This window comes from Callorhinus ursinus, unplaced genomic scaffold (assembly GCF_003265705.2).
Source record: "Callorhinus ursinus isolate GAN/ISIS: 27379988/994484 unplaced genomic scaffold, GSC_fseal_2.0 scaffold5, whole genome shotgun sequence".
In the NCBI taxonomy this organism is placed as follows: domain Eukaryota; kingdom Metazoa; phylum Chordata; class Mammalia; order Carnivora; family Otariidae; genus Callorhinus; species Callorhinus ursinus.
The window spans coordinates 40,115,694-40,141,881 of record NW_027397067.1 but is presented as its reverse complement, the minus strand read 5'-3'; the positions used below and the strand labels follow the sequence as shown (position 1 = coordinate 40,141,881).

The 26,188-nt window shown below is 35.8% G+C and overlaps 1 protein-coding gene across 4 annotated transcripts in view; it reads left to right on the top strand.

Moving 5' to 3' along the window:
- The window catches only part of TRIQK (triple QxxK/R motif containing), a 167,564-nt gene that overhangs the window by 125,234 nt on the left and 16,142 nt on the right, over positions 1–26,188 (top strand). Inside the window, exons 8-9 of one of the 4 annotated variants that reach the window (XR_012378256.1) lie at positions 4,825–5,013; positions 15,967–17,813. The exons of 1 other annotated variant lie outside the window; for it this stretch is intronic. Coding sequence is in view for 2 of the 3 variants with exons in the window: in XM_073892957.1 (XP_073749058.1) it covers positions 15,967–16,126; positions 19,444–19,505 (222 nt within the window). In the remaining variant the exon portion in view is untranslated. Of the gene's footprint in view, positions 1–4,824; positions 5,014–15,966; positions 17,814–19,443; positions 19,889–26,188 lie in introns of those variants that run through there. 2 more of the 4 variants (XM_073892957.1, XM_073892956.1) reach the window with 2 other exon arrangements.

Genomic DNA, 26,188 nt, shown 5'->3' with positions numbered 1-26,188 from the left:
AAAGGGTTATAGCCAATAAACCAACAAAGGAATGGAATGGAATCATAAAACAACACTTGATCTAAAATTAATGTGTATTATGAGACAAACAGCAATTTTATTAACCCATAGGAAAGGAAAGGATTTACATGCTCTGTACAAATATTTTCACCAAGGGAAACTAATATCATTCATATTGTTTTCCTCTGATGTCTTAATCTGATAAAGGTATATAGCTCAGAGTACAAATTGTTAAATACCTTTTTAGAACAATAATCCCTTACCACTTTTTGCCACAATGCACATAAAGGATGCCTTCAGTAAATGTGACATATTTTTAGTGTAGCAGAAATGCATATGTAGGTACATTGCTAAAATGCCTTGCCTTTCTCTGCCATACAAGAAAGAATTAAAAAATATGTGTAAGTGACAATATTGGCCTTCAGTTATCTTTAATTTATATTAAAAGGAATGCATTTACAGTACCTACTGTATGTACCTACAGATGACACGAACTTATTTCCCAACCACAGACCCAATTCTAGCAAGAAAAGTCTTGTCCCCGAATGGTCATTTCTCCTCGTAACCTCATCCTTAGTAACTTGGTTTCTTCCCTCTTTATTCCCTAAATTGTTTTGTCTGTTGTAAAGAATTTTAAGTTTGCCAGTCAATAGTCAATTCAAGTTAGGAAACACTCCTTAGACACTGTTTTTCAAATATGATTTTTCTTAACTGTCTTTTTGATGGGAGCTGGATGGCAGCCAACACAAGATGGAGTTTACTAATGAGACTAAGTACAGGCACTTAGTGTTCTTGATTAAAAAGAGTTCTACATTTCAGGTTCCCAATCCAGTGCCAAAGGAGGGCTGAGTTTCAATGAAAGAGTGTAAATATCCAGTCATTCCACAAATGTATCGAATGCCTACTTGTGCCAGGCACTGAACTCAACAGTGAGAAATTATGGTGAACTAGACAAACAGCAAACTCGGGCTGAGGTGAAATCCCAGCAGAGAAAGACAGCAATGAGTGAAAGTGTGAATGTTAGAAAGCTATGTCATGGGGAGCTTGGAAGTAATTGGGGAAAGAGTAAACTTAAGTGTTCCCCTTTATCCTACTCTAATTTTTTGTTTTAGGACCATGAAGTAGTTACAATAAAATTTGTATATTTTTAAGTTGATGCTATTGTTTCTCTTTTTCTTGTTTTTGTTTTTGTCACTCCAAAATTTTGTGATTGTTATTTTATTTCTAATTTTAAGTAGATGGCATTTAAAAGAGCTTTTCTGTGAGGCAACATTTTTTTTTGACCCAAAATAAGAAAATATGTGCGTTGTATGTAAGCCTAGTAGTAGAAAAGTAGTAATTGTCATGTTTCTTACAATCTGTAGTCTCAGTAGAATTAAGATGGTGCTTATTATGCTCACAGGGTAAGGATGGGGCAAGTTGTGGTTCTTTAACGTTATTTACTATGTTTTAAAGATGCTCTCTTTCAGTTGGCTGCTCAGGGCACACCACTGATATTAGGCAGCTCAGTATTTCATGTTTAGAACCGGGTCTCTAAACTCAGAAACACTGGCTGGGAGCCCAGCTGACAGGTGGAACCCAGCATGTTGCCACGGCAGCCATACCCTGAGCCTGGCCTGTCACCTGACAGGTGGAATCCCCTGATGAATTTGGGCTCTTTTCAGCAACAAATTCCATTTTTTTTCAGCCAGGCAGTCAGCCTTGCAACCTTTAGTTGTGACTCTAGAATGCTATGCAAGAAGCCATTTCCAATGGTACCCATCAAAAGCAAACCAGTTCTAAGAAACACCACACACAATCTAATAAACACACAGCCATCACGTCATTTGTACTTTATAACTCCAGACTGTTATTCTCCTGAACGAGATATCACCTTTCCTGGAGTGGAGCAGTATAAAAAGAGTGACTGTGACAGCTGACAGGTGAGGTGGGTCCTTTTGCAATGCAAGCAAGCTTTCTGATCTTGGGCCAGTGAGTCTCACCTGTCAGCAGTTGCTGACAGCGCAGGGCTCTCTGCCAAGAGCAGGAGCCCTGTGACTTTGACATGGCAGATGGGAGTCAAGTATAATAGCTAACAAGTGAGATGGGCAACCCAGGGAATGTTCTCTTGCATTTTCCAGGGTCAGAGTTTATGTAAAAGGTCTGTGGCTCTACCCAACTAGCCCAGTGGCTAGACCATCTTCTGTTGTCCTAACAAAAAGGCAGACACTGAACAGCTCAGGTAATAATTGGGACTTAGTGCCTGTTATATAGCAGATATTTATAAATATTTTCTCTATCTTCAGAACAATCCTGCAAGGTGATGGTCACTCTTTTTCAGATGAGAACCTGAGGGTCAGTTGGATGAGCATCTCAGGGCTAACAGCTAGAAATCAGAAGAGCGAGGATCAGACATAGCTCTATCCAGCTCCCAAGCTTGGTTGTTTCCAAAATTACTGGCTTTCCAATAATTTTCTGTTTCTACATTTCAGTCAGTCATTTCTATTTCACTTTTGTAGTGAAAGGGAGGGACTATTAGTAATAGGAAAAACTATAAATTAAAAAAATCTACACTTGATCTTAGCCAAAAGCCCGAGAAGTGATATATATTAAAAAAATCTATTAGAAAGAATATTCTATGTGTAAATTTGCTGTGTACAATATTTGGCTTATTACAAATGTTTTTTTTTAAAGATTTTATTTACTTATTTGACAGAGAGAGAGATAGCGAGAGCAGGAACACAAGCAGGGGGAGTGGGAGAGGGAGAAGCAGGCTCCCTGGAGAGCCCCGATGCGGGGCTCGATCCCAGGACTCTGGGATCATGACCTGGGCCGAAGGCAGACGCTTAACGACTGAGCCACCCAGGCGCCCTGGCTTATTACAAATTTAAATAGAACATTTTTTTTCTAAACTTGACTTCTATCAGGTAACTGGCAGAACTTTGTCAAGTACCAGACCTAAACACAAATAGCAGTAAGTTTAGGAATCTTCTACTTAGAAGTGTGATATGTAAATTATATATAATATGAATACAATTAGAAAAAATAAAAGTGGAAAATGTCACTTTAAAAAACATAGTGTTGAGCACTTTTTCATGTGTCTGTTGGCCATTGGGATGTCTTCTTTGGAAAAATGTTTGTTCATGTCTTCTGCCCATTTCTTGATTGGATCATTTGTTCTTTGGGTGTTGAGTTTGGTAAGTTCTTTATAGATTTTGGATACTAGCCCTTTACCTGATATGTCATTCGCAAATATCTTCTCCCATTTTGTTGGTTGTCTTTTGGTTTTGTTGACTATTTCTTTTGCTGTGCAAAAGCTTTTTATCTTGAAGTCCCAATAGTTCATTTTTGCCCTTGCTCCCCTTGCCTTTGGCGATGTTTCTAGGAAGAAGTTGCTGCGGCTGAGGTCGAAGAGGTTGCTGCCCGTGTTCTCCTTCAGGATTTTGATGGACTCCTGTCTCACGTTTAGGTCTTTCAACCATTTTGGAGTCTATTTTTGTGTGTGGTGTAAGGAAATTGTCCAGTTTCATTCTTCTGCATGTGGCTGTCCAATTTTCCCAAAACCATTTGTTGAAGAGACTGTCGTTTTTCCATTGGACATTCTTTCCTGCTTTGTCAAAGATTAGTTGACCATTGAGTTGAGGGTCCATTTCTGGGCTCTCTATTCTGTTCCATTGATCTATGTGTCTGTTTTTGTGCCAGTACCATACTGTCTTGATGATGACAGCTTTGTAATAGAGCTGGAAGTCCGGAATTGTGATGCCACCAGCTTTGCTTTTCTTTTTCAACATTCCTCTGGCTATTCGGGGTCTTTTCTGGTTCCATACAAATTTTAGGATTATTTGTTCCATTTCTTTGAAAAAAGTGGATGGTATTTTGATGGGGATTGCGTTGAATGTGTAGATTGCTCTAGATAGCATTGATATCTTCACAATATTTGTTCTTCCAATCCATGAGCATGGAACATTTTTCCATTTCTTTGTGTCTTCCTCAGTTTTTAATTCTTAATCTCAGGAAACAAACAGGGTTGCTGGGTGGTGGGGGGTGGGAGGGATGGGGTGGCTGGGTGATAGACATTGGGGAGGGTATGTGCTGTGGTGAGTGCTGTGAATTGTGTAAGACTGTTGAATCACAGACCTCTGAAACAAATAATACCTTATATGTTTAAAAAAAAGAAGATAGTAGGAAGGGAAAAATGAAGGGGGGGAAATCAGAGGGGGAGACGAACCATGAGAGACTATGGACTCTGAGAAACAAACTGAGGGTTCTAGAGGGGCGGGGGGGTGGGGGGATGGGTTAGCCTGGTGATGGGTATTAAAGAGGGCACGTTCTGCATGGAGCACTGGGTGTTATATGCAAACAATGAATCATGGAACACTATATCAAAAACTAATGATGTAAAGTATGGTGATTAACATAACAATAAAATAAAAAAACAAAAAACAAAACAAAAAACAGTGTTTTTCACATGCTATAGAGTAGCAGAATTTATTACAGGAAAAATCCTGCTCTTTTGTTTGGGAATACATTTTACTAAAACTTTTGAGTATATAGTGTTATAAATAAGATCAAGGAAGTTAAGAAAAAGCAGAATAAAATTGTGTGATTTAAAAAAAGGTGGCCTTCTTGGGGATGAGAAAGGCACAGGTACTGGGGCTGGGAATGGAAGGAGAGAAGCCTGGGGTTTGGGAGAAGCCAGCAGAGAGCAATATCTGTTACCTGAGCTTAGGAGGGAGGAAGGGTCCGGGAGACTCAGCTGAGTTCGTGTACATTGGAAGCAACGACAGTAGCTGCTGATTTTTAAGTCTTAAGTCTTTAAGTCTTCTCTCTAATTTCTTGTGATAGGTGCGGGATTTTGTCGATCCTCTCGACACACAAATGCACTGAGTTACTGGTGACATTGGCTCAGAAAATAAAGGAAGAAGTTGTATTTATGCTCAGAAAAGACCAATGAAGGGAGGAACATAACCCACACTCAGACTAGCATGATGCCAACAGGTGGAATCCTTTGTGAATTTCAGGAAGTAACCAGCGGTCAGTATAACCGAGCTCTGCCGAGGAGGTGGGAGCCAAGTTATCATGGGGGAGTGAGATATCTTGCCACTACAGCTCTTCCCTATGTAAATTACTTGCTGGGTGATCTCATCCTGCCTCATGGCTTCAAATACCATCTATGTGCTGGTGATACTTAAAGCTAACGTCCAGCTCCAACCTCTTCCTCACCTGTGTAGCATCTCTACTTGGACCTCAAATAGACATCTCAAACTTCTTGATTTACTAATCCTTCCACAACATTTCCCCCTCTTAATATTCCCCATCTCAGTAAATGATATCGTTCATCCTCAGACCAGCCAAAAAACCATATTACCACCATTCTTGATGCCTTTCTAAATGGATCTCAAATCTGACTACTTCATGTAATCTTCACTAATAATCCCCTAGTCAAAGCTGCTGTTCTAACTCTGGATTGTCACAGTAGCCCCAGACAGGATTCTTTGTCCTCATTCCTGCCCCTTCTCTTTGTCTACCTACCCTGTGCCTCTCAGTCTATTCTCCAAATGGCAATTAGAGTGAGCCTTTTACAACCTCAATCAGAGCAATCCTCCTTTGCTCATTACTCTGCAGTAACTTTCTAGAGGAGGTGTGGTTGGCTGTCTCTTGAGCATCCTATACCTCAGTAGCTAGCACAGTGCCTAGCACAGAGTAATGTTTAACAAGGCCTGTTTGTTCACTGACAAGGGAAATATATTATTTTCCTACCCAAGTGGGAAGGCGGTAGGAATTGGAGAGGTGTGTACTACTCAAGAAGGTGCTATGTACTCTTCAGCAGCTTTCTTTTCAAGGCTAATTTCACAGCAAACATGGGATTATGTTTTAACAGTTTCTGAGAAATGATAGCAAATGGCAAGAAATCTGTACATTAGCAACATAGACAACTTCATGGCTCAGGAAATGAGAAAATGCAAAATTGTGATAGCATAAATAGGGGGTTTTCTGTATATATAGCTTCCTCTTAGCCCAATCTTATGTTTATTGAATATTCATTGGGGTATGTTAGAAGAGTGAACAATATTTTGTGAGTTTGGCAAAGGAATAACTTGCTGAATGGCTTACATTTTTGCTATCAAGAAAGTCCCACAAAATGGGCCCAAAGTAGGTATTCAGTATACAACAAAGATGACTGAAAAGTACATTTATTTCACTGTTCTTATCAGTTCAGTCTCCTTCTCCATTTGCTGAATCCTCCTATTTTATACTCCTCAATGGCCATCAACATAATTTTTACCAAAGTGTGTCCCTTTATATTTGTCCCCCAATCTTTTCCTTTATATATGTCCCCCAGTGTCTTCCCATAACTATATTTCCCTCTTCAACAAACTTATTTTTTCACCTATTTTCTCCTGGAAATATTTGTATTGATAGTCCCAGTTACCTCAGAATATTGTGGAAAAGGACCACCTCGTCTGTACCGATTCCTAACCAGTAGACCTCAACTTTCTTACACCTCCTTCTGAATTAAGACTTGAGGAAATTTTCTTGATATCCTTCATCTAGTAGAATTTATGTGCTATCCTAAGAAGAAATCATAGTAACAGTAACTACTCCTATCCATCAGCTGTTTATTGAGGGGTTTTCAAAGATACTTTGCTTAAGGTAACAACCCTCATTGAAATAATGAAGCAAAGTATCTGGACACATAGTAGGCACATAAGAAAATTCCTTAGAATGAACATAATGACTCTGAGAGTGAATAAGGGATTGAGTATGCGACTTAGTAGTATTTAGACTTGATGTGCTAGCTTGTAGGCAGATGTGAAATTTAAAGGCAATTAACATATGATGTTTTAAGTAGCTGATAATTTTAATATTGTAATACATTTCAAAATGGTTTATGATGCAGGCCATAATCTTGTCACAAAACATATGATCACCACCTAATATAGTATTTGAAATCTTGCCAGCCAAAATTATCAATAAGAAGTAATTTTTATCCCAATTAAAAGCTAACTTTGTTTCATAACCATCTTATCATAATTGCCTTTAAAGAGTTATTGACAGACTTAATCATTTGTCTAAAAAAGAACTGTCTTATATTTTTTAGATGAATACAATTCAGGAGAGCAATATTTTAAATTTAACCTTCCTACCCTGCCAAAAAATATATATTTTTTCTTCATAGTTAATTGGATAGTGAATATCATAGTTAACTACAGTCAACTTAGTTTGCCTAGAATTTTCTTATTTTCCTGTTTTCCCTCTCTCATCTGTCAATCCACACCTCTGGCTTTTTACATTTCTTTCCAGGAGACTTTCGCTTTTGTTTTCTTACAGTTTTGTTTATTTCATTTGTCTTTCACTTCCTCTAGTAGTCTGCCATTCCTTCCATTAGTATCACATTCTCATTATTCTTCTATTTTTTGCTGCTTTTTAGCTATAACCAGAAGCAAGCTGGTGCCTTAAAAGACATGCTGTAAAATGTGTGTGTCTTTCTGGGGTAGATTTTATTATTGGTCCAGATTCTTGACTTATTTCTGCATCCACCCCTAGGACCAGCTACATTATTTGCAAGACTTAATACAAATTCAAAATGTGTAGCTGCTTGGTCAAAATCAAGAATTTCAAGATAACAACAGCAGAGCATTAAACTAATCATGGGATCCTTCTAAGCATGGAGCCTTGTGTGACATACAAGTAGCACACCCCATGAAGGGACCCCTGGCCTCAGCCTTTGCCATATGACTTTGCAGTTCTTTCTCTACAAGTGAGTATACCCACCATCCCACTGATATTGGGTTGCTATGCTCTGAATGCTCATATCCCCCCACTCCCCAAATTCATATGTTGAAATCCTAATCCCCAAGGTAATGGTATTAGGAGGTGGGGTCTTTGGAAGGTGGATAGGTAATGAGCTTAAAGTCCTCATGAATGGGAATGGTGCCCTTATAAAAGAAGCCCAAGAAAGATCCCTTACCCCTTGTGCCATATGAGGTTTTAGTGGGAAGACAACCATCAGTGAGGAAGCAGGCTGTCATTAGACACCGAATCTTAGACTTCCTAGTCTCTAGAACTGTGAGAAATAAATGTTTGTTGTTTATGAGCACCCAATTTAAGGATGTTTCTTTTATAGCAGCCCAAATGGACTAAGACATTAGGTTTGACCATATGATTTGCTTTGGATAGTGCAATGTGGACAGAAATGATATGTTCCAGGTTTGTCTAAGACATAAATAGACATTGGATGTCTCTGCTTGTCCCTCTGCTTTTCTGTCATGGCTGTATGTCTCAACTAACTCACAGCTGTGGGAGATTTTAATGTGTAGTGTAAAGCTAAGCCGACCTGAGACCAGCCTACATCAGTTAACCCCAGCCAACCATCAGGCACATGAATGAGAATAAGTGATTGGCATTTTGATCTATTGAGTTTTAGAGTAATCGGTTATACAGCAAAAGCCAACTAAACAAGTAAATGAAAACAGTTCATCTAAGAGGCCTTACCAGACAAAATTGTTTTTGTTATTGATCTTCACCTCAGCTCTTTCTAATACCTCCCTTACCCAGCTCGGATTATGGGCTAGTGAGTTGCCATGTCAAGACCCTGGCTGTGCTCCCTGCCCCCACAACCAACCCATTTAACCACACTCTACACTCTACTGCCTGTTCCTGCAGTTCCACTCTTGGTTCTGACAGCATTAGCTCCTGCAGTTCCACTCTTGGTTCTGACAGCATTAGCTCCCTCCCCTGCTAGGGATGTCATATCACACATACACAAATCATCATTGTCTCAAGGTTTTGTTGTGATTATGCCTTCTATCTGGTCTCCTTGCCTTTACTTTTGGTGTTTTTTTTTTTTTTTTTTTTTTTTTTTACAATCTTCCATCCTACAGGAAGATTGACCTCCCAAAAGCATAAACCAGTTTGTATCATTCCCATGGTTACACACCCTCTTATTGCAGTAATTTGGTAAGTGGAGTAAAACTTCTTACACAGCCCATATCTTTGACTTCAGCTCCCTCCATTCCTCTGTTGTTTCCAGTGCTGCAGCCAGATTAACCTTTCTAAAAAACGCCATGCCTATTTCCATCTCTGAACTTTTGATCATTATGATGGAAACATGCTCTCTGCCCCATCTTCAGGTTATCCATGATGGTAAGATGCTCCTACCACTCTACTCCTATTATTGTCCTGTTTTATTCTGGAAGATGCCATGTCTGAAGGGATATTGAAAATAAAGTAAAAAGTTAATAATGCAATTCATAACTTATAAAATATAGCAACAGTGAAGAAAAGGGACCAGTGACCATATCTGGGGCTGTTAATGCTCTGAACTTTGAACCAAAGAAACAGACAGTTAGAAGGCATGACAGTTCCTTTCTACACTCTTAAAATAGGATAATCTTATTCTCCTTCCAAGGAGGGCCTTCCATTGTTTTCCACCTGTTTTTTTATGAGATAAAACATGAGGTGCCTATTATGAGATTTTCCATATTCCTCCTGCCCCGTATTTATTTCTGATGAAATATTTTCTTGATTCTAGCCAAGGGTTGTCCACATGTCTTAATTTGGGGTAATTGTGCTATTTATCAAAAAAACTTGTATCTTCGGGGTGCCTGGGTGGCTCATTTGGTTAAGCGACTGCCTTCGGTTCAGGTCATGATCCTGGGGTCCCAGGATCGAGCCCGGGTTTGGGCTCCCTGCTCAGCGGGGAGTCTGCTTCTCCCTCTGACCCTCCCCCCTCTCATGCTCTCTCTCTCTATCTCATTCTCTCTCTCAAATAAATAAATAAAATCTTAAAGAAAAACTTGTATCTTCATAATATTTTAAAGGACATTATAATAGGGAGAATATATCAGAAGCTATTAAGCAGACACTGTTCTAAACTGGAATTTTATGATTTGCTTTTTCATTGACTTCATTTTTTTTATATTTGTCCTCCTGCCTCCATTTTTCATTCAAAAATCAACATTCAAAAGATAAATCCTTATAAAAATTTCTTTAAATTTTCTCTATTCTTCACCAAGGAAAAATAATGATAATAATGATTTTAAGTGTTGTTTAAGAAAACAGCCAATATTATTACTGCTTACTGTGATTATGGAGAAAGTAGGGATTTGTAAATGATAAAGAAATGTTATACTAAACAGTTACCATAAGGGACTTAATGTGCAGAGCTTATGAGCAACAACCAGGGTCAACAGGAATAATGATTAGGGCTATGAATTTGACCATAGAAAGGGACTACCATGTGAAATGCCCTAAAACTTTGCCAAGCTTAGGGAAGGATCATAATTGACAGAGAAGGTAGACAGTGTCAAAGAGGGATGGATCCCACCCATTGATAGCCAGAGATGAGATTGAAAAATTCCAAGACTGGGTAATTATAAGCAGTCAGACAGAACTGAGCTGCCAATTCATCATATGATAAATGGGGGACGAATGATGTCCTTCAATGGAAGTGGGAGATTGTTGAATGGCAGAAGCTGGTCAGCCTAGTGTCTGAATAGGACTAGAGCCTAGGAAATATGCCACTAAAAAATGGAGAACCAATGAGAAAATACAGGAGAGGAAAAGAACATTATAACTTGAAAATATCTGTTTTCTCAGATGAATCTAGGATATAGCTAGGAAGCAATACTACTTTCAAGGATGAATCAGGAATATATCCTTTGCTGTGGTTTGCATTATATTCATTCAAATAACACATTATACTAATCCTTCTAATAATAGATACTAACATTTCACATAAAAATATATGGGATAAGGTGATAAATTTGTTCATTTATTATTACATTATATGTATTTTGTTTAAATAGGTAAGATATTTCACTTGTAGAGAATTTAATAAAGAAAAACAACAGGAAAAAGAGAAAAAATATGACACTAATGGTGCCCTCAACATAAATTCTTATGTACAACTTCTGTTTATGTAATTTGGAATTTGATCTTATCATTGATGAATTTTATTATAAATTATATACTTTCTAGCAAGAGTTTTGTTAAAGAATTTGCCTTATGTTTTATAACCACATTTATCATAAATTATTTAGATCTAATAGTATATTTAAAAGCTTCTAATTTTTCTTTTAAAGCTAGATCATACTCTTTTTTGAATTCTGTATTTCAGTGTCTCTTGGTTAAGGGAATAACATATGTGAGAGTTTTTTTTTCAGGAAAATTTTTTTAGTGGTGCATTTTGTGAATGATTATTTGAGATTGTCTCCTATGACAACTTGGCTGGGTATAAAATTTTTCTGTTACGTCCTTCTGCACTTAGGTACTCTAAAGAATTGTTTTATTATCCTCTGACATTAAATATTGTGGAGAAGTTGGAATCTGCGTGATTTTTCTCCTCTTATATGTGAGCTATTTTTTTCTTCCTGGATGCTTCTGGAAGTCTTCATTCTTAAAAGTTATTTTTCAGCAAGCTATATTTGATGTTTACCTTTTCACAGTAATCACCTTTACACCTGTTAACCTCATTATTTGAAGGCTTAGTTAAAATCTTTTTTACTTATGATACTCAGCATATGTTTAACTCTATGGATTATTTCTTTTCAGGAAAATTAGTGTCTTTGTTATATCATTCTGTCATCAGAACAAGAGAGACTCAAATTAATGTCAGTGTTTTCTGCTACTTTAACTTTTAATTCAATAAAACTTATTTAGCACCAGTTTGGTGACAGGCACTGTGTCCATGAAGAAAATAGAAGAATAAAATATGTTCCCTAGCCTCAGTAAATTTACAAATATTCTTATGTTGTGACTCTTGATAATCACAGAGGCTAGTCCTAGAATGTAGAAAAGAGCTTGAATTTGTTTTTGAAGAAGAGGGATTTAGTTCAATTGACTTTCACATGCTGCCTGTAAAAATCTCATCAACAGTCCTGTTGTATGCTTAACAATAACAAAATATATACATAAATCTATGTGCAGCAGTGTATAAATATATCCACATAAGCAGATGCTATTCAATAATAGTTTCTGTTTCCTGTGTGGCACATGCTGTGCTAAACCCTTTTTTAGATCATCTGACTTAATCTTCACAATAACCTCATGAGTTATATTTTATCTGTCTTTTACAGATGAGAAAATGCAACTGAGTTGAGTTCCAAGGTCAGACAATGCTTAGCACAAATTAGACACTCCATCAAAATTTACTGAATGGGAGAAGAAACTGGAACCTAAAGCCAGGGCAGTGCAAATACAAAACCTTTGTCTTAACCACTGTACTAAAACAGCTCATTAAGGGGAAACAAACAAAAATAACAGCACAAATAAAAGCAAATCAATTCTGGGTAAGGTTCAGAGATAAGAAGACTGGAATTAAACCAGTCATGAATTCTGATTCTGTTATCAAGATCAGTTTTCTGCTTTTTTTTTCCCTTTTAAATAGAACTTTAGACACTTTAGCTCATGAAAGTTAACAAATCTTGACTTAGTTGTGAAAGTCCCAAATATGAGCTCTAAGATTTTAATACTCAATAACCAATTAAAGAATTAAGAAAGGCTAGGTAAGAGTTTTAAAATCAAACTTAGTCTATAAACTTACACTTAAATAGAAAAGGAACTTATGTTTTTAAAAAAACTTATTGTAGAAGACTATCCAGTATTTGTGCTGAAAGTGATTTTTTTTAATCGATACATGGACAAAAGTGATAACAGGAAATAAACCATCCATATAGTCAGCACACATAATGAATCAGACACTATGACAGGTGACAAATTTTATTTCCCACTCCCCCCCCAAAAAAAAAACAGAGAGCAGGCTTCTTATGAAACTAGTTTATATAAAATAATTCTATTTCTTTCAGTTTTGAGGTATTAATCAAATGCATTTATCTTTAAATATACTTCAATAATATAATTTATATAATAAATATATAAAACAAATACTATTTTTATGCTAATAAATATACTTATTGGGAAAATTTTCCAAAATAGAAAATACAGGAACAACAATGTCACTCAATATCCCATTACCCGTAGATAACAACTGTTGACATTTTTATGACATCTTCATTCATGAAACACTTAGCACACATAGTGGTGAATGCTGCATGAGGACATTAGTAATGTAGCTGGACAGTTTGATTACTCCACTGACTACTTTCCACAGAGGAAAAAAAAATATTTGAAGTTTAATTTGTATGATTTGTTTTTAATCAGTACTTTTCTGAATATTCTCTGTGGCTTGAAATATAATAAATAGTATTATAGAATATAACTTTCAATGATTCCACAAAGTATAGGGAGTAAAGGAAAGAAATTTAAGACAGAAGGCCAAAAAGACGCCAATAAAACAGTTGTAATAGAAAGAATTAGTATTCTTTCTTAACTGCATAATAACAGTAAATGAGAAAGAGTATGCTACACATTTAAGCCAATTCAGAAATTCCCACACTTCTTACTTCACACAATTCATTATGTGGGCCCCGAAGGGGCTTCAGCATAAAAACAAAGATCGAATTGTTTGCTTTAAAAACTGGTTACACAGTTTACCTAGCTTAATAATCTTGAACAACAAAAGAGGGATTTTTTGGGGGCGGGTGGGGGTTGGAGTTGAGTTGATGATCCATGGCTCGAGGCATGGGAAAGAAAGGTCCTATTAGGAAAGTAGAACATTTATGGCAGAAGTAGATTACTAAGTGGGTAATTAATGGTGGCAAAGATAGGAGATCTTCCCTCCCTCCTTGGACTTATTCTCACACTGAGGTTATAGCCCTGAGGAAGGATTTTAGTTTTAAAGACCATTCTTTCTGAAACTTTGGTCTTTCTGTGGTTTATTGCGCTAGTCTGTAAGGTTCAAGGGGGTCAAAGCAGAAGATGTCTTCTCTAAGGCATTAAACAGACATTAAAGGAACAAAGCCAGTCTGGAGAGTTTTCACCAGGGTCTTCTTCAAAGATTTAATCTACAAAGGAGTTGTTTTTTTTTTTTCCCTCCACATAAGACATTTACTTAATGACTTTAGGAGTCCTAATTTATATCTTTTACCCTTTTAGTAAAAGTTTAAAACTGATCAAATTTGAGCACATAAATTAATATTAACAGTGTATAGATAACCCTAAAGACTCAATCAAAAGTTGGAGGGTAGGAGATGCTTTATGATAGATTTATATCTTGATTCTTCCTACATATTAGAATTCTTAGATGCATTAATAAATACTATATATAAAAATATAGTAAGAGCATGTGTAATACCTTCCAACTTCAAATGACCTATATATCCCGTATACATGCAAATGTGTAAATTTCATTCTTAGATTACTTTAAATAACGTTACATCATTTTAGTAAGTCTTTTGGTGTACAGGTAGCAAAAAACAACAGATACATGATTAGAGCATTTTCTCCATTGATGTCATTGCCATAAATATATAGAGCCAGATGAAAAGTAGATAACATTAATAGTAAAATGTATATTGATTACTATTTATCAATTTAGTCAATAAAGTACTATTGTAATAGTACAGTACTGGTTGTCTTGGTATATTCTTATAGTCATACCTATGATATGAATAAAAATAATCATATAATTTGAGCAATAATGTCTTGTATTTTGAATCATAATATAAATAATTACAGAAGAATAACTTTTTAAATGTCTCATTTTTACTGCATGTGTGTGTATGTTCACACATGCACATAGATCATGTGTCTTCATTTAAAAGCCGTGGCTTCTATAAAATTTAATTACATCTCCCTGCAGCTTTAAATTGTGAGTGGCTCTAAATCAAGTGTGTCTTCAAAACAGGGGCAGCTTCTATTAAATTTAATTATGTTTCTCTGCATATTGCACAGTGGAGGTGTAGCTGCTAAATGAGGGCATCTTCTATGGAAATGGCACAGGAAAGATGTAGGCATAAGCAGGATGGCCTTCATGCCTCTTTGAAGTGGATAAAAATACTGTTGTCTTGCCACAGTCAAAACTCTCTGGAACCAGCTTTAGTAATGTAAGACAAAGCCAAGAAGATTGAATTTTTCATGCTATTTTCACGTATGATATGTACATTTTTGGAAATATTCCATTTATGTTAATTTTTCAATACATTAAATATGAATTCAAATGATTGAAATGTAGAAAGTCTTTTGCATTATATTTGAATTTCAGAACCATATGCGTCACTAATTTCCAGTCATACAAAAGGGATTAAAGAGGCAAAGCAGCTTGAAATTATACTTTCTTTTGTTAAAAAACAAACAACAAAAGAAGAATACTAGGGATTTTTTTATAATCTCCAAAGATAAAAAACTTTTCTTTTTCTTTTTCGAATTAAAAAAAAATATATGTGTGTGTGTATATATATATATATATGTATGTTTTGCTATCTCAGTAGTTGCTTGAGCATGTGACTAGTTTTTATGAGGGTATACATTTGATCATATATGTGTTAAATATTAAAAGCCAGCTTTTGAAAACTGGTAAAAACAGAGAATTCATGAATGGATCACCTGTAAAATGAGATTGACTCAGTACGTGTGTTGAGCACTTACTGATTGATGTTATAAATCACGATAATATACGTTGCTTAAACATAAAGTCTCTATAGATGCAGGCTAAGTAAAATGGGTAATTACTTCTATATGTGTTTCACAATATTTAATAATATATTATTATATAATTTATTATTATTACCATTATAGAATTGCTTCTGGGAGGGTGGCAGGAAGTTGATTACCTCAATATTCCTCTCCCTCAAGGAGATGGAATTTTAAAGCATTACCATTTGGGGAGTGTAATACTTAGAGAAGGAGGCCTAATTAAAATAAACATTACAGAAGGTCATGTTCCCAAACTCACTCAATGGAATAGTCTTTTCAAGTTTTTGCTTTTCCTTCTTCTTATAAGATGGAGTCCTTTCCTAGAATGAAAGCAAAAAAATGGCCTTTGGCTCTTGAGCAAATTAAAGTCCTGACCAAACATTTTCCCAGCTTGTGTAGAAGTAAAATTAACTCGCTCAAATGGCATTTTTTTTTTTTTTTGACTTGCAGACCTCGGTGGTGCTCTGCGCTCCAGGCTTGAGAACTACCATGCATTGCAGCAGACATGTTTATATGCAGAAAAGGACAGCTTGTGATAACAGTGGCAGTACTCTTGCAACTTGCCTATTTCCTGAGCTGCCTAGAAATGTATTGAAGACAAACACTACAGGTGCATTTATCCTAAAGTCATACATGTAATCTTTGACTTCGGTTTAAAATAATGACAGCAGAGATCTTGTCAGATGTTGAAGGTGTGCCTACAGAACCACATAGAAGTGAACATTTGACATGGTCATCCTCTCATCTAGGTGGAAACTTCTAAAAATAAGAGAAATCAGTCTTTGTGGGTTAAATTTTTATTGTAGTCTATCCCCACTGGCTGAAAGTAAGAATGGGATTTTACACTCTAGATATTCAATTTCTTACATTAGCTCAGGTTGAGAATTCTCTGAGAATCTACATCACTGATTAACACTTGATTTTGTATTATTCAGAATGCGTGTTTATTTGAACCCCTCACATGCCATTATATTTTCTGTTAAATTTATCAACACATCACAACTTAATAGGCATAGCTTATAAAAATGATTTGTAAATTATTTGTTTAAATTATGGTCATTGGGCTGAACGGCTGGCTCTTCTAGAGTAAATGTGCCCAAATAAATTATAAACCGAGATGTTCATTAGTAAATTGGGGGCATGAGGGTAGAAAAGTAAAACCAGCTGGGTGCACAAAGCTTAGCTGAGCATAGATGTACTCAGGTACCTACATCAGTTACCTGCTCTCACGTCTTCAATTGAGTATCTTTTTTCACTAAATAGCAATAGAAAAGGTTCCATTTTTATGGCCTGTGAGAGTGTGCCATATACATAGTGCTGTATATATGCATTAAAGTGCAAAGCTTTCCCCATTCCATTTTCATTATTTCTAAATACTGTCTAAAATAAAATGATTAAAATGTCACTGGATCCACATGCATTCCATTTTTGCAATAAGCATTTCTTTCTACAAAAGAGAAATGCTGTTTAATTTCAGTGTGATTGTGAATTTTGTAAAATGAGGATGTAATAGCATTTTACTTAAACTTATAGCATCTTCTGCTCATATTGTGTTTCAGAATAGTTCCTTCATAATTAAAGTGTCAAAAAACACATTTGTAACAAGAATGATGAAATTCATTCTGAATAATCCGTCAGCAAATAATAACCTGCATTTCCTGCTCTCAAACAGAATCATTTAATACCTTTCAATCATTTGGTTCTTCCCTCTTTTTTCTTTTTTCTTGTTACTCTTGGAAAATAACTTCCTATAACAGCTTAGAAACTATTTTATGGTCTTAATGGAGGTTTTTCTTTAGCTGGAATGTTATATGGTTAGCAAAGTTTCTATAAATATGTAAAATGCTCTTCCCTGAGTCCCCACTGGATGCCTCTCAACTAGAGCATTTCCAAAACAATAAACAAGGCAAACAAAGAATGCTTCAAAATAATCATAATTTTACACTTCCCCCAAACATTGTTCATCTATTTTTCTATTTTATTGGCAAAAACAGAAATCATATTGAGTGGAGGATTTCCTCTTATGCAGAGATGAAGGCAGGTTGGCATTTAGGTGCTCTGGCATATTATGTTTCTGAAATATTGAAAGAGCAACTCAGATTATTTAAGTGAATTTTCTCCATCTAAGATCTTGTTTTTATCATTGCCTTTTTAAAAATGATATTCATTTTATATTTACTTTTAAAATTTTAAATGAAAAAACATACTGTTTCTATCTGCATATATGTCCACTGGGGATTGTGATAAAATGCAGATATGAATAAAGCAAGCAATGTCCATGTAAAGAATTTATCTTATATCATGAGAATCAGTTTTCTGGTTGGCTTAATATTTTCATGCTACATATGCTTGAAACTTAGCTTTTGGAGAGTTACTTGATGAGGCAATCTATCTCAGGATGATAAACAGATTTATATAGCATATACATCCCGACTTTTCACCTCTCTCTCTTTTGCATGAAGTTTAATACAATATTCAGGCTGTACAAGGCATGACATGATAGATTGTTTTATAGCATATCTTAAGATTTTACTCTAGCACAGGTCAAGCATAATTGTAAAAGGGAAAAAGAAAATCTTTTAAAATAATTTATTCTTTTAAAAATGCTTATACCATCCACTGCAGCTGCGGAACCATAATGCTTTCATTAGAGATCACATCTGGGCTGAATTAAAACAGGAGCCTTTCCCAGCCCTGGAGTGCTTGTCAGGTTGAAAGTTTTTCTCATAGCTCCTGAAGCTTTTCCAAAAATCAAGGGCTAAGACAGAGAACAGACCTTGTCACGAGCTGGTACCAGGCTTTAAGTACATTCCTGCTCTGTTATTCACCGTCTGGCTCTAATTTGGAGGTACATCTCCCTTGTGTTCACTTTATTAACTTACATATGACTAGCTCTTTTGTTTAATATGGAAATAAAGAAAACAGGGTTTGTTGAAGAATAGTACCATAGACTGAAGCTTTTATTTTTCCACACATTTGCTTTTATTCCCCTCCTATATGTTTACTCTTTAAAGCAATTTCCCCATATTTGAACCACTTGGATAATTTTTAAAAAGCAGATAATAGGAGAATTCATAACAGACCTTCTTTTCTCCCTTATTTTATAGAAGGGAGGGGGAGAACTACACAGATTTTAGTGCATTGTATTTTTTTTTCTTTTTTGACCATCAATTTTATCTTAGGACTGCAAAGGAAAAAGTCTATCGATGTTATCCATAGACACAATGATATAAAAGTAAAATTATATAAATTTTGGTGAAATTATTTCAACAATGTATTGTACAGTTGAATAGAATGTCAGCTAACTATTGAGATGTCATGACAGTAAACAAAGAATAGAAGTATATTCAAAAATGTAAAAAAATCCTAAAGTGTATTAGGAAGAAATAAGCCACCAGCCAAAGAGAAAGCGAGCTAAAAAAAAATTATTAGGAATGTGTTTCTGACGAATAAAAAATGTGAATGCTCCAGATTATTAGTATACAATAATCTATCCATTTGTACAGCACACACAACCTTTATTAAAATCCCAGATCTTGGGACAAAAGGAAAAGACACATTCTGTGAGGCTCAACATACCAAAAGAGAAACAGGTGCACAAATAATTATAATGCAGTGTGCTCTGTACTGAAATACATGTAACTGTCCAGTGGTAGCAGTGATTAACTCTGCCTGAGGAGGTCACCTTTGAGCTGGTCTTTGAAGGATGAATAGAAGTTCACTGAACTTTATTTATAGATTTTAGCAAATTTTTAACATTTACTTTTCATCTGAATTTACCAGCTCGGGGGGATAAAGAATGCATCTCAGTATAGCATTAATGTGCTTTCCACCTTTATTATTAATTCTAAAACTAACATTATTCTGACAAATGATTTTCCTAAGTGGCATCATAAATTACAAATGTTTTTCTTCCTCCTATGTAAGTGGAACCTACTTTCGGCACATACAACAGAAAAAAAACTAAAGAGTCAAGTCAATCCAGATGATATGTAAGAATGCCAATTTAATTCATCTCTCTGAACCTTAACTTTTTCATTAAAAAGACAGGGATAATACCTATCCCATGGAATGATGAGGGTATAGTAAGACTGTGGGTTTTGTGAAGTAGGAAAAAGCCACCCCATAGTAAACTAACATTCAGCAAATGTCATTCTCTTCCATAAATTTTATCTCCAAATGGGATGAACAAGCCATTGCTCATGCTAGTGCTCTTTTTTAGCTTACTAATGCTGTATTTCAGTGTATAATGAAATGGATGCATGATAAACATTAATGTCCATGTACTTTGACAAATGAATGCAGATTGTTTGACAATTATCTTGATAGAAAGTAGGTAAATGGAAGAACACAAATAATAAAGCTCCTCTAATTTCACTACCTATGTATTTAGACTTAATTTCTTGACGAACAAAGTGATTGGCACATTCCTGTGATATATTTCTCTTCGTGAAAAAGTCTTGCAAGTTTCCTTAAGAGCAAGGGTTACCTTCTCCTTTGCTTGACAGGCACTTTCTGAGTACCTAGTAAAATACTCCATCCAAGGCTAGGTGTTCGATAAGTGTTTGTTGTTTAACTGCCTCTTGGTCTTCAAACTCAGGTTTAGGATTTCCCAGAGAACATTAGAACAATTTTGTTAGTAGGAAAGAAACAAACCAGAATGCCTGAGTCAAGTCACTTCTTTCTATATGTGGTTTATGGAATGTTAAACCAACAAACAAAAATTTTCAAGTGTAAAGCAAATTAAAGGCTATATATAACACCACTGAGTTTATTTATAAAATGATAAGAACAACCTCCTAATTACATGAAATATAAACATCTAAGAGGATACAGATTGGAAAGCAGGTTCCTTCTTCTCCTTCACTGTTCTTTACTTCTGTATTAGACAATGAAGATAAAAGGACTTGTTTTACTTAACAAAGCTGGCTAGCTGTTTTTACGGAAATTCTTTTTCAGTTTATAACTCATGGGAATGTCAATGTCAAAGTCAAAGTAACAACAGCACCACTGGGATGAAATGGATAAAAGACTCCTGGTCAGATGAAATTCTCTTTCCATTAAGATTTACCCTTCATGTTTTCCATTAAGTATTGTCAACTCAGCTTCTCTCTTCATTGGAAGCAGCCAGCCGAAGGATGCTTATGTATAGTGGAGCACAAGATAGGAAAATACTCCTATTTCTGTGTGTTTTTACAATCTTTGTATGGAAAACAAAATATGACAGTATTTCTAGGCTGCATTGTTTTGCATATGGATTGTGAAATATCTCATTTTTTAGTCATAATTTTTGATGCTGTGTGTGTGTACACCTACAATAATAGCATTTTAATCTTTCTAATCTTTCAACCTATTTGTATGTTACACTTTTTTCAAGTTTACCTTGTGTGAAATATTTATAAGACTGGATGCACTTCATAGACTTATAAACCCAAGTTTAGAAAATACACTTTTAAGGTGGGATTGGAAACTAAAGAAATAAGTCCATAATTTAACGCAAGTCATTCACTTGTACCACAAAATTTTTTTCTGGCCTGTGACTGGGTGTTACTTAGAATGAAATGTTGAAAAAAAATACTTAAAGTCACTTTCTTGACAATTAATTTACCCTTGGAATGATGGCAATGGGCCTGTAGTTTCTATTAATCTCAGTACTAATAATCAAGTTTGGAACATGGCTTCCAAGAATAACAATTTACTATAATTAAAAGTACAAGAAAAAAATGTATTTCATTTCTTAGTCAAGTATTATGCTTTTCCTTTTAACAAGGAAAATCTTAAATACAATCTCTGATTATGCTTGTGTATGATAGATTTTGGCATTCAAAATTTGTCTTACAGTGTTTTTATAATGGTTTTCCATGGACAGGTTGGAAACAGCATCAGGAGCTATGCATTTGAAAATTAAGGAACATCAAAATCATATGATTTCTTGGCAACGTGCCTAATCCTGTGGTAGATCCATGAGTATTAAATGGCCTTTGAAATCATTTCAATGCACTTAAATAACAAAGTCAAGGGGCATATTTTTCCTTTTCCTAACTAAAGAGATTTTAGAAAAACAGTCACCAAGAAAATATTATTTTTCCCTTCTTCAAATTTCTCTAGGATAAATTAGTTACATACTTAGAACAAAGTATCTTTTCCACCGAAAGGAAGACAGTTAAAGAAATTAACAGATCAAATCAAGGGATATACAGGAAGGTCAAGAAAATCCTAGTAAATTTGCCACAAGAGGGTGGCAGTTGGAAAAACAAAGAGGGGCCTATCTAAGAAATATCTTGAAGTCAAAAGTCAATAAACTCGGTGCTGTATTAGATTTGAGAAGCTAAAAAGTCAGTTTAACAACAACACTTAGAGCATCGGCACTTGGAAAGCACTGCTGAGTCTAGGAGGGGATATTCATTGCATGCATATTAGGTGCCTCAGACTGTGATTTCTTCCTGCTCCACCTCCATATTTATTCAGTCACCAAACGGGCTGTTTAAATCATCTTTCTCAAACTTGTCCCCAACCAACACATGAAATAGCCTTTGAATTAGTCTTCCCACTTGTAGACTGGCTCAAGTTTCACTACTACGTTAGAGATGCTCCGACTGAGAAAATACAGACCTGTCACGTAACTGCAATGGCTTTCCAGGACTGTCAGGACAAAAATCAATCTCTTTTCCCTGACAACAGCAACAAAGTTACCCTTCAGAATCTCTGACTGTCTTCTTGCCTCTCCGACTGCTTGCATTTCTCCGGATACACACAGGGATTTCCTATATCTGTCCTTTTCCACGTGCGGCTACCTCTTGACACTCCTTCCCCAGTCTTCTCCTGGTCAATTCCTATTTATCATTAGGGTTCGGTTCCACCATTCAAGCGTCACCTTCCCTGGGAGTCCTTCCTCTGTGTTTCTCTGTCTTAACCACTGACATTGCACTGAGTACAGATAAAGATTCTAAGTATTTTCAAGATAATGAGCTCTTTGAAAGCAAGGAGTGTATCTTTTGTATTTTGTAAACCCAGACAGGGGTCAAACCCAACATTTGGCTAAGAGTGAGAGTTCAAAATATGTATTTAATGCACTAATTAATGAATGAGTGAAGTAATAATTACAAGAAAGTTTAAGTCAGAGACAGTACGTATATACTTTTAATTGTCTTCACAGAGCCTGGAAGCCATACAGTGCCACCAACAGAAGGTGTATTTTGGAGACACAAGTTAGGTCCACCTGACATTCTCAGCTTGAAAGTTTGCATTCCGTATATGAAAGAAAAAAAAGTTGTCAACTTGTGCTGTATCTAACCTTCTGATTCTTTAAGTTATTCTGAGAAGGCCACTTAATTGTTCAGTGCTTTATGTTTTCCTTTTTTGGGAAAGCATACTGGTAGTTCCAGATCTCTATTTCCCTAAAATGGTGTGATTAACAAATTACGCAGTCTGGTTTTCTGAAAAATGAAGAAAAACATCCTATATCTTCATATATTTTATGTAAAATATATACTTACATAGAACTAAATAGCTATGTAATTATTTTCTATTTTCTGTCATACACCTAACATTTCAGAATTTCAATCAATCTTGATTGTCACCAATATTTCCTATCTCAGGAAAGAGCACTGCCATCCATGAAGTTGCCCCCAAAAAACCCATGATTTTTATTCCTCCTTCTTCATCACTTGTTATATTTATTCACCAACTCTCATACATCCCATATCCTAAACTATGCCCATTACCAACTCCCTAGCCTGGGCCACCATTAGTGCTCAGCTAGACTGTTGGAATAGACTTCTAATTGACTCCCATTCTCCCAGTCATGCTCTTTTCTAAAATATTCTTGAAACTGTAGTCAGAAAGATTTTCCAGCGCTCACATCTTATCATGTTACTCCTCTATTAAAACCATTCAATGATTTTTCCAAGTTTTAACCTAGCTTTTAAGGTCTAAGCTTTATCTGTGACATCTCACATTGTAGTCTATAGTCTTATATGAAACTTATTTTTCCTTCCTTGAATTTTCTACTGTCTGGAGAATGGACTTGGGCAGATGTTGTTACTTTGTCCTAATGCTGTCTTCCCTGTCTCTTCTTGGGGTAATTTCCACTTATCATTTAGTTAAAAGTTTGAGCTTTACTTGTTCCATGAGGCCTTCCTGGTTGCTTGACTTTTAGCCACCCAATCTCCGAGAACATCATATTATCATTTTTAAGACTTAGCACATTTCATTGTTTTTGTTTGTTTGATATCTTCTTATTTCCAGATGGGCAATAAGGTCCATAAAGACCTTTGCTCTTTGCTCGGTACCTTGCAAAATGCCTGACACACAGGATGTACTCAATAAACATTTTTAGAATACAGTGAATTGATTCCAGATACACATGACATTTTTTTCTCTGCATTGAGTAAGTTGATCTAAGCAGTTGTTTCTGATAACTTTATTTACTTGAAATATAAGGAACATGAAAATTTTATTTAACTAAATCTCTGCAAAATTCTTGGTTTCTTGTTGGGAATAAAATAGAAAAACATGAAATAAATTAACAAACCTTGAGTCCCCATTTCTTAAAATTTTAAGTAACGAAAAAGATGGTATTTAACAAAACTAAAAAAGAAGCCACAAATATTACTTTAGTAATTTAAAAGTGACCCAGCTCTCAAATTTGGAAGGTCAGTTACATATGAAAGCATTTAACCCTCTAACTTTAAGCATAGCTTACTCTTCCTTACTACTTTTTCATCTCAGTGCAGTGAACTGGTTTCCTTTTTCTAATGGAGTTTTGCTTAAGATGAACTTAAATGTCACATTATGGTATGGTGCTTGAATCCTTTCCAGGAGTCCCCTTAAAATCCTTTCTTACTAGGTTTCAATCTTGTTGCAATCCCTTTGACTGGAGTGACTGCAAATTATAGTTTGAAAACCACTGACCTCTTCGTCTCTGCTAATATTGTTAGAATGAAGCTACAATGGCACCTATCAGGATAACCAAATTAGAGCAGTTCATATAAGGCAGACATGCATACAAATGTACTTTATGTACCAGATGGATCCCTCAACAGGAAAATGACAGCCATTCGGATAAAATGCTTTTATTATTTACTTTCAACAAGTATCTATAGCTGTGGCATGACTATTGTTGAATCATTTCAATAATCATGTTATAGGGATGGTAACAAAAGAAAAAGCACTTCAGCAGAGAGAAATGGCCTGCCTCCTGACATCTGCAGAGGTACCAGATGACAGTGATATGTAGATTACTCTGCTGTTCAAATCAGCAAGAGCATTGCCAAACCTTTTTTAGCCCAGTTTATTTCCTCAAAGCACTGATGTATGGTTGACAAGGAAGACAGGAGGCACCCCTGCAATTTCATCACTGCCAGTAGGTGTAGCAGTTGGTGTAGTTTGACATGTGAAGGAGAAGTTGGAGGCATCCTTGGAAAAAGATGTCCAGGTACCAAAGAGGTAATGACTTTGTCAAAGACTGTATCTTCTACACATAAGCAAGCACTGATGAGTAATGATGCCTCAAAATATAACAAGATATTGACCTTCTTAAATTAAGCAGGGACAGGTATCTCACAATTTATGTGTATGGTTTGCCTTTGAAGGCCCAATACATAAGTGATGTTTAAGTATTTTTCCTATGGTAGTAGCTAGAAGACAGAGATGTCTTTGAAATTAGTGTCCATTCATCCTCAACTAAGAAGTTGCAAGAAACTTAGCAAGTCCTAACATTTACAAATTGTATTGTATTCCTCTCCTCTTCATTGGGTCTGTTACTTCTCAGATAATCTTGGTATCAGAAAAAGGAGAGAAGCTCCTTTTTTGTCTCGCCTTTTCCCAGTAATATTACACTGCTGTTGTCACACTGGGAAATGTCGAGTCACGGACCAGCAAAGATGAAACCAGTGTATCAGGTAAAACAAAACAAAATGAACAAACAAAAAAGACTCAGTGATTTTAAGGTTGCATAAAAATGTGTTTTTCTCTGCATCTTTAGAACATAGAGCTTACCCACTCAACATCAACATCTTGGATCTAAAATTTCCAATGGAATTCGCCCTTTGATTATTTATGCTATAAAGCAGGTTCTATTCTACTTTTTGCACAGAAGAAGAGGGAAGTTAAGAGTTGGCAAATTAACTGGATTCTTCCAATGCCCTATGTCTGTCTAGAAGGTTAATTAGCTGAATGAAAATGTCCTAAATTTACTGGTAGGTGAACCTGGCTTGTCCCTAAAGGAAGGGCACCTTAGCAACGTAGGTGCTGGGAAATACAATCAGCCCAACTAAGAAATCAGGGGTCAGCCCTAGAGCTCCCTACAATCTCCCAGATAGTTCTTACTTTCTGTATTATTATAATGTATTAATATTTTATGATGAATATCATATCATTTCTGCCTAGTAAGGTGATCATTCATGAGACAACCATTTCTCCAGACAAAAAATTTTAAAGCATTTATAATCCCCACTTATGAGACTAGATTGCAGGATTACTATATTTCAAGTCAGAAGACTTGGGTTCAGTTCCAAACTATGCTGTTAACTCTGCAATCTTAGGCTTCCTGAGGGTCAGTACTTTTTCTTTCTTTCTTTTTTTTTTTAAGATTTTATTTATTTGAGAGAGAGTGAGCCCGAGAGAAAGCACAAATGCGGGGAGGGACAGGAGGAGAGGGAGAAGCAGACTC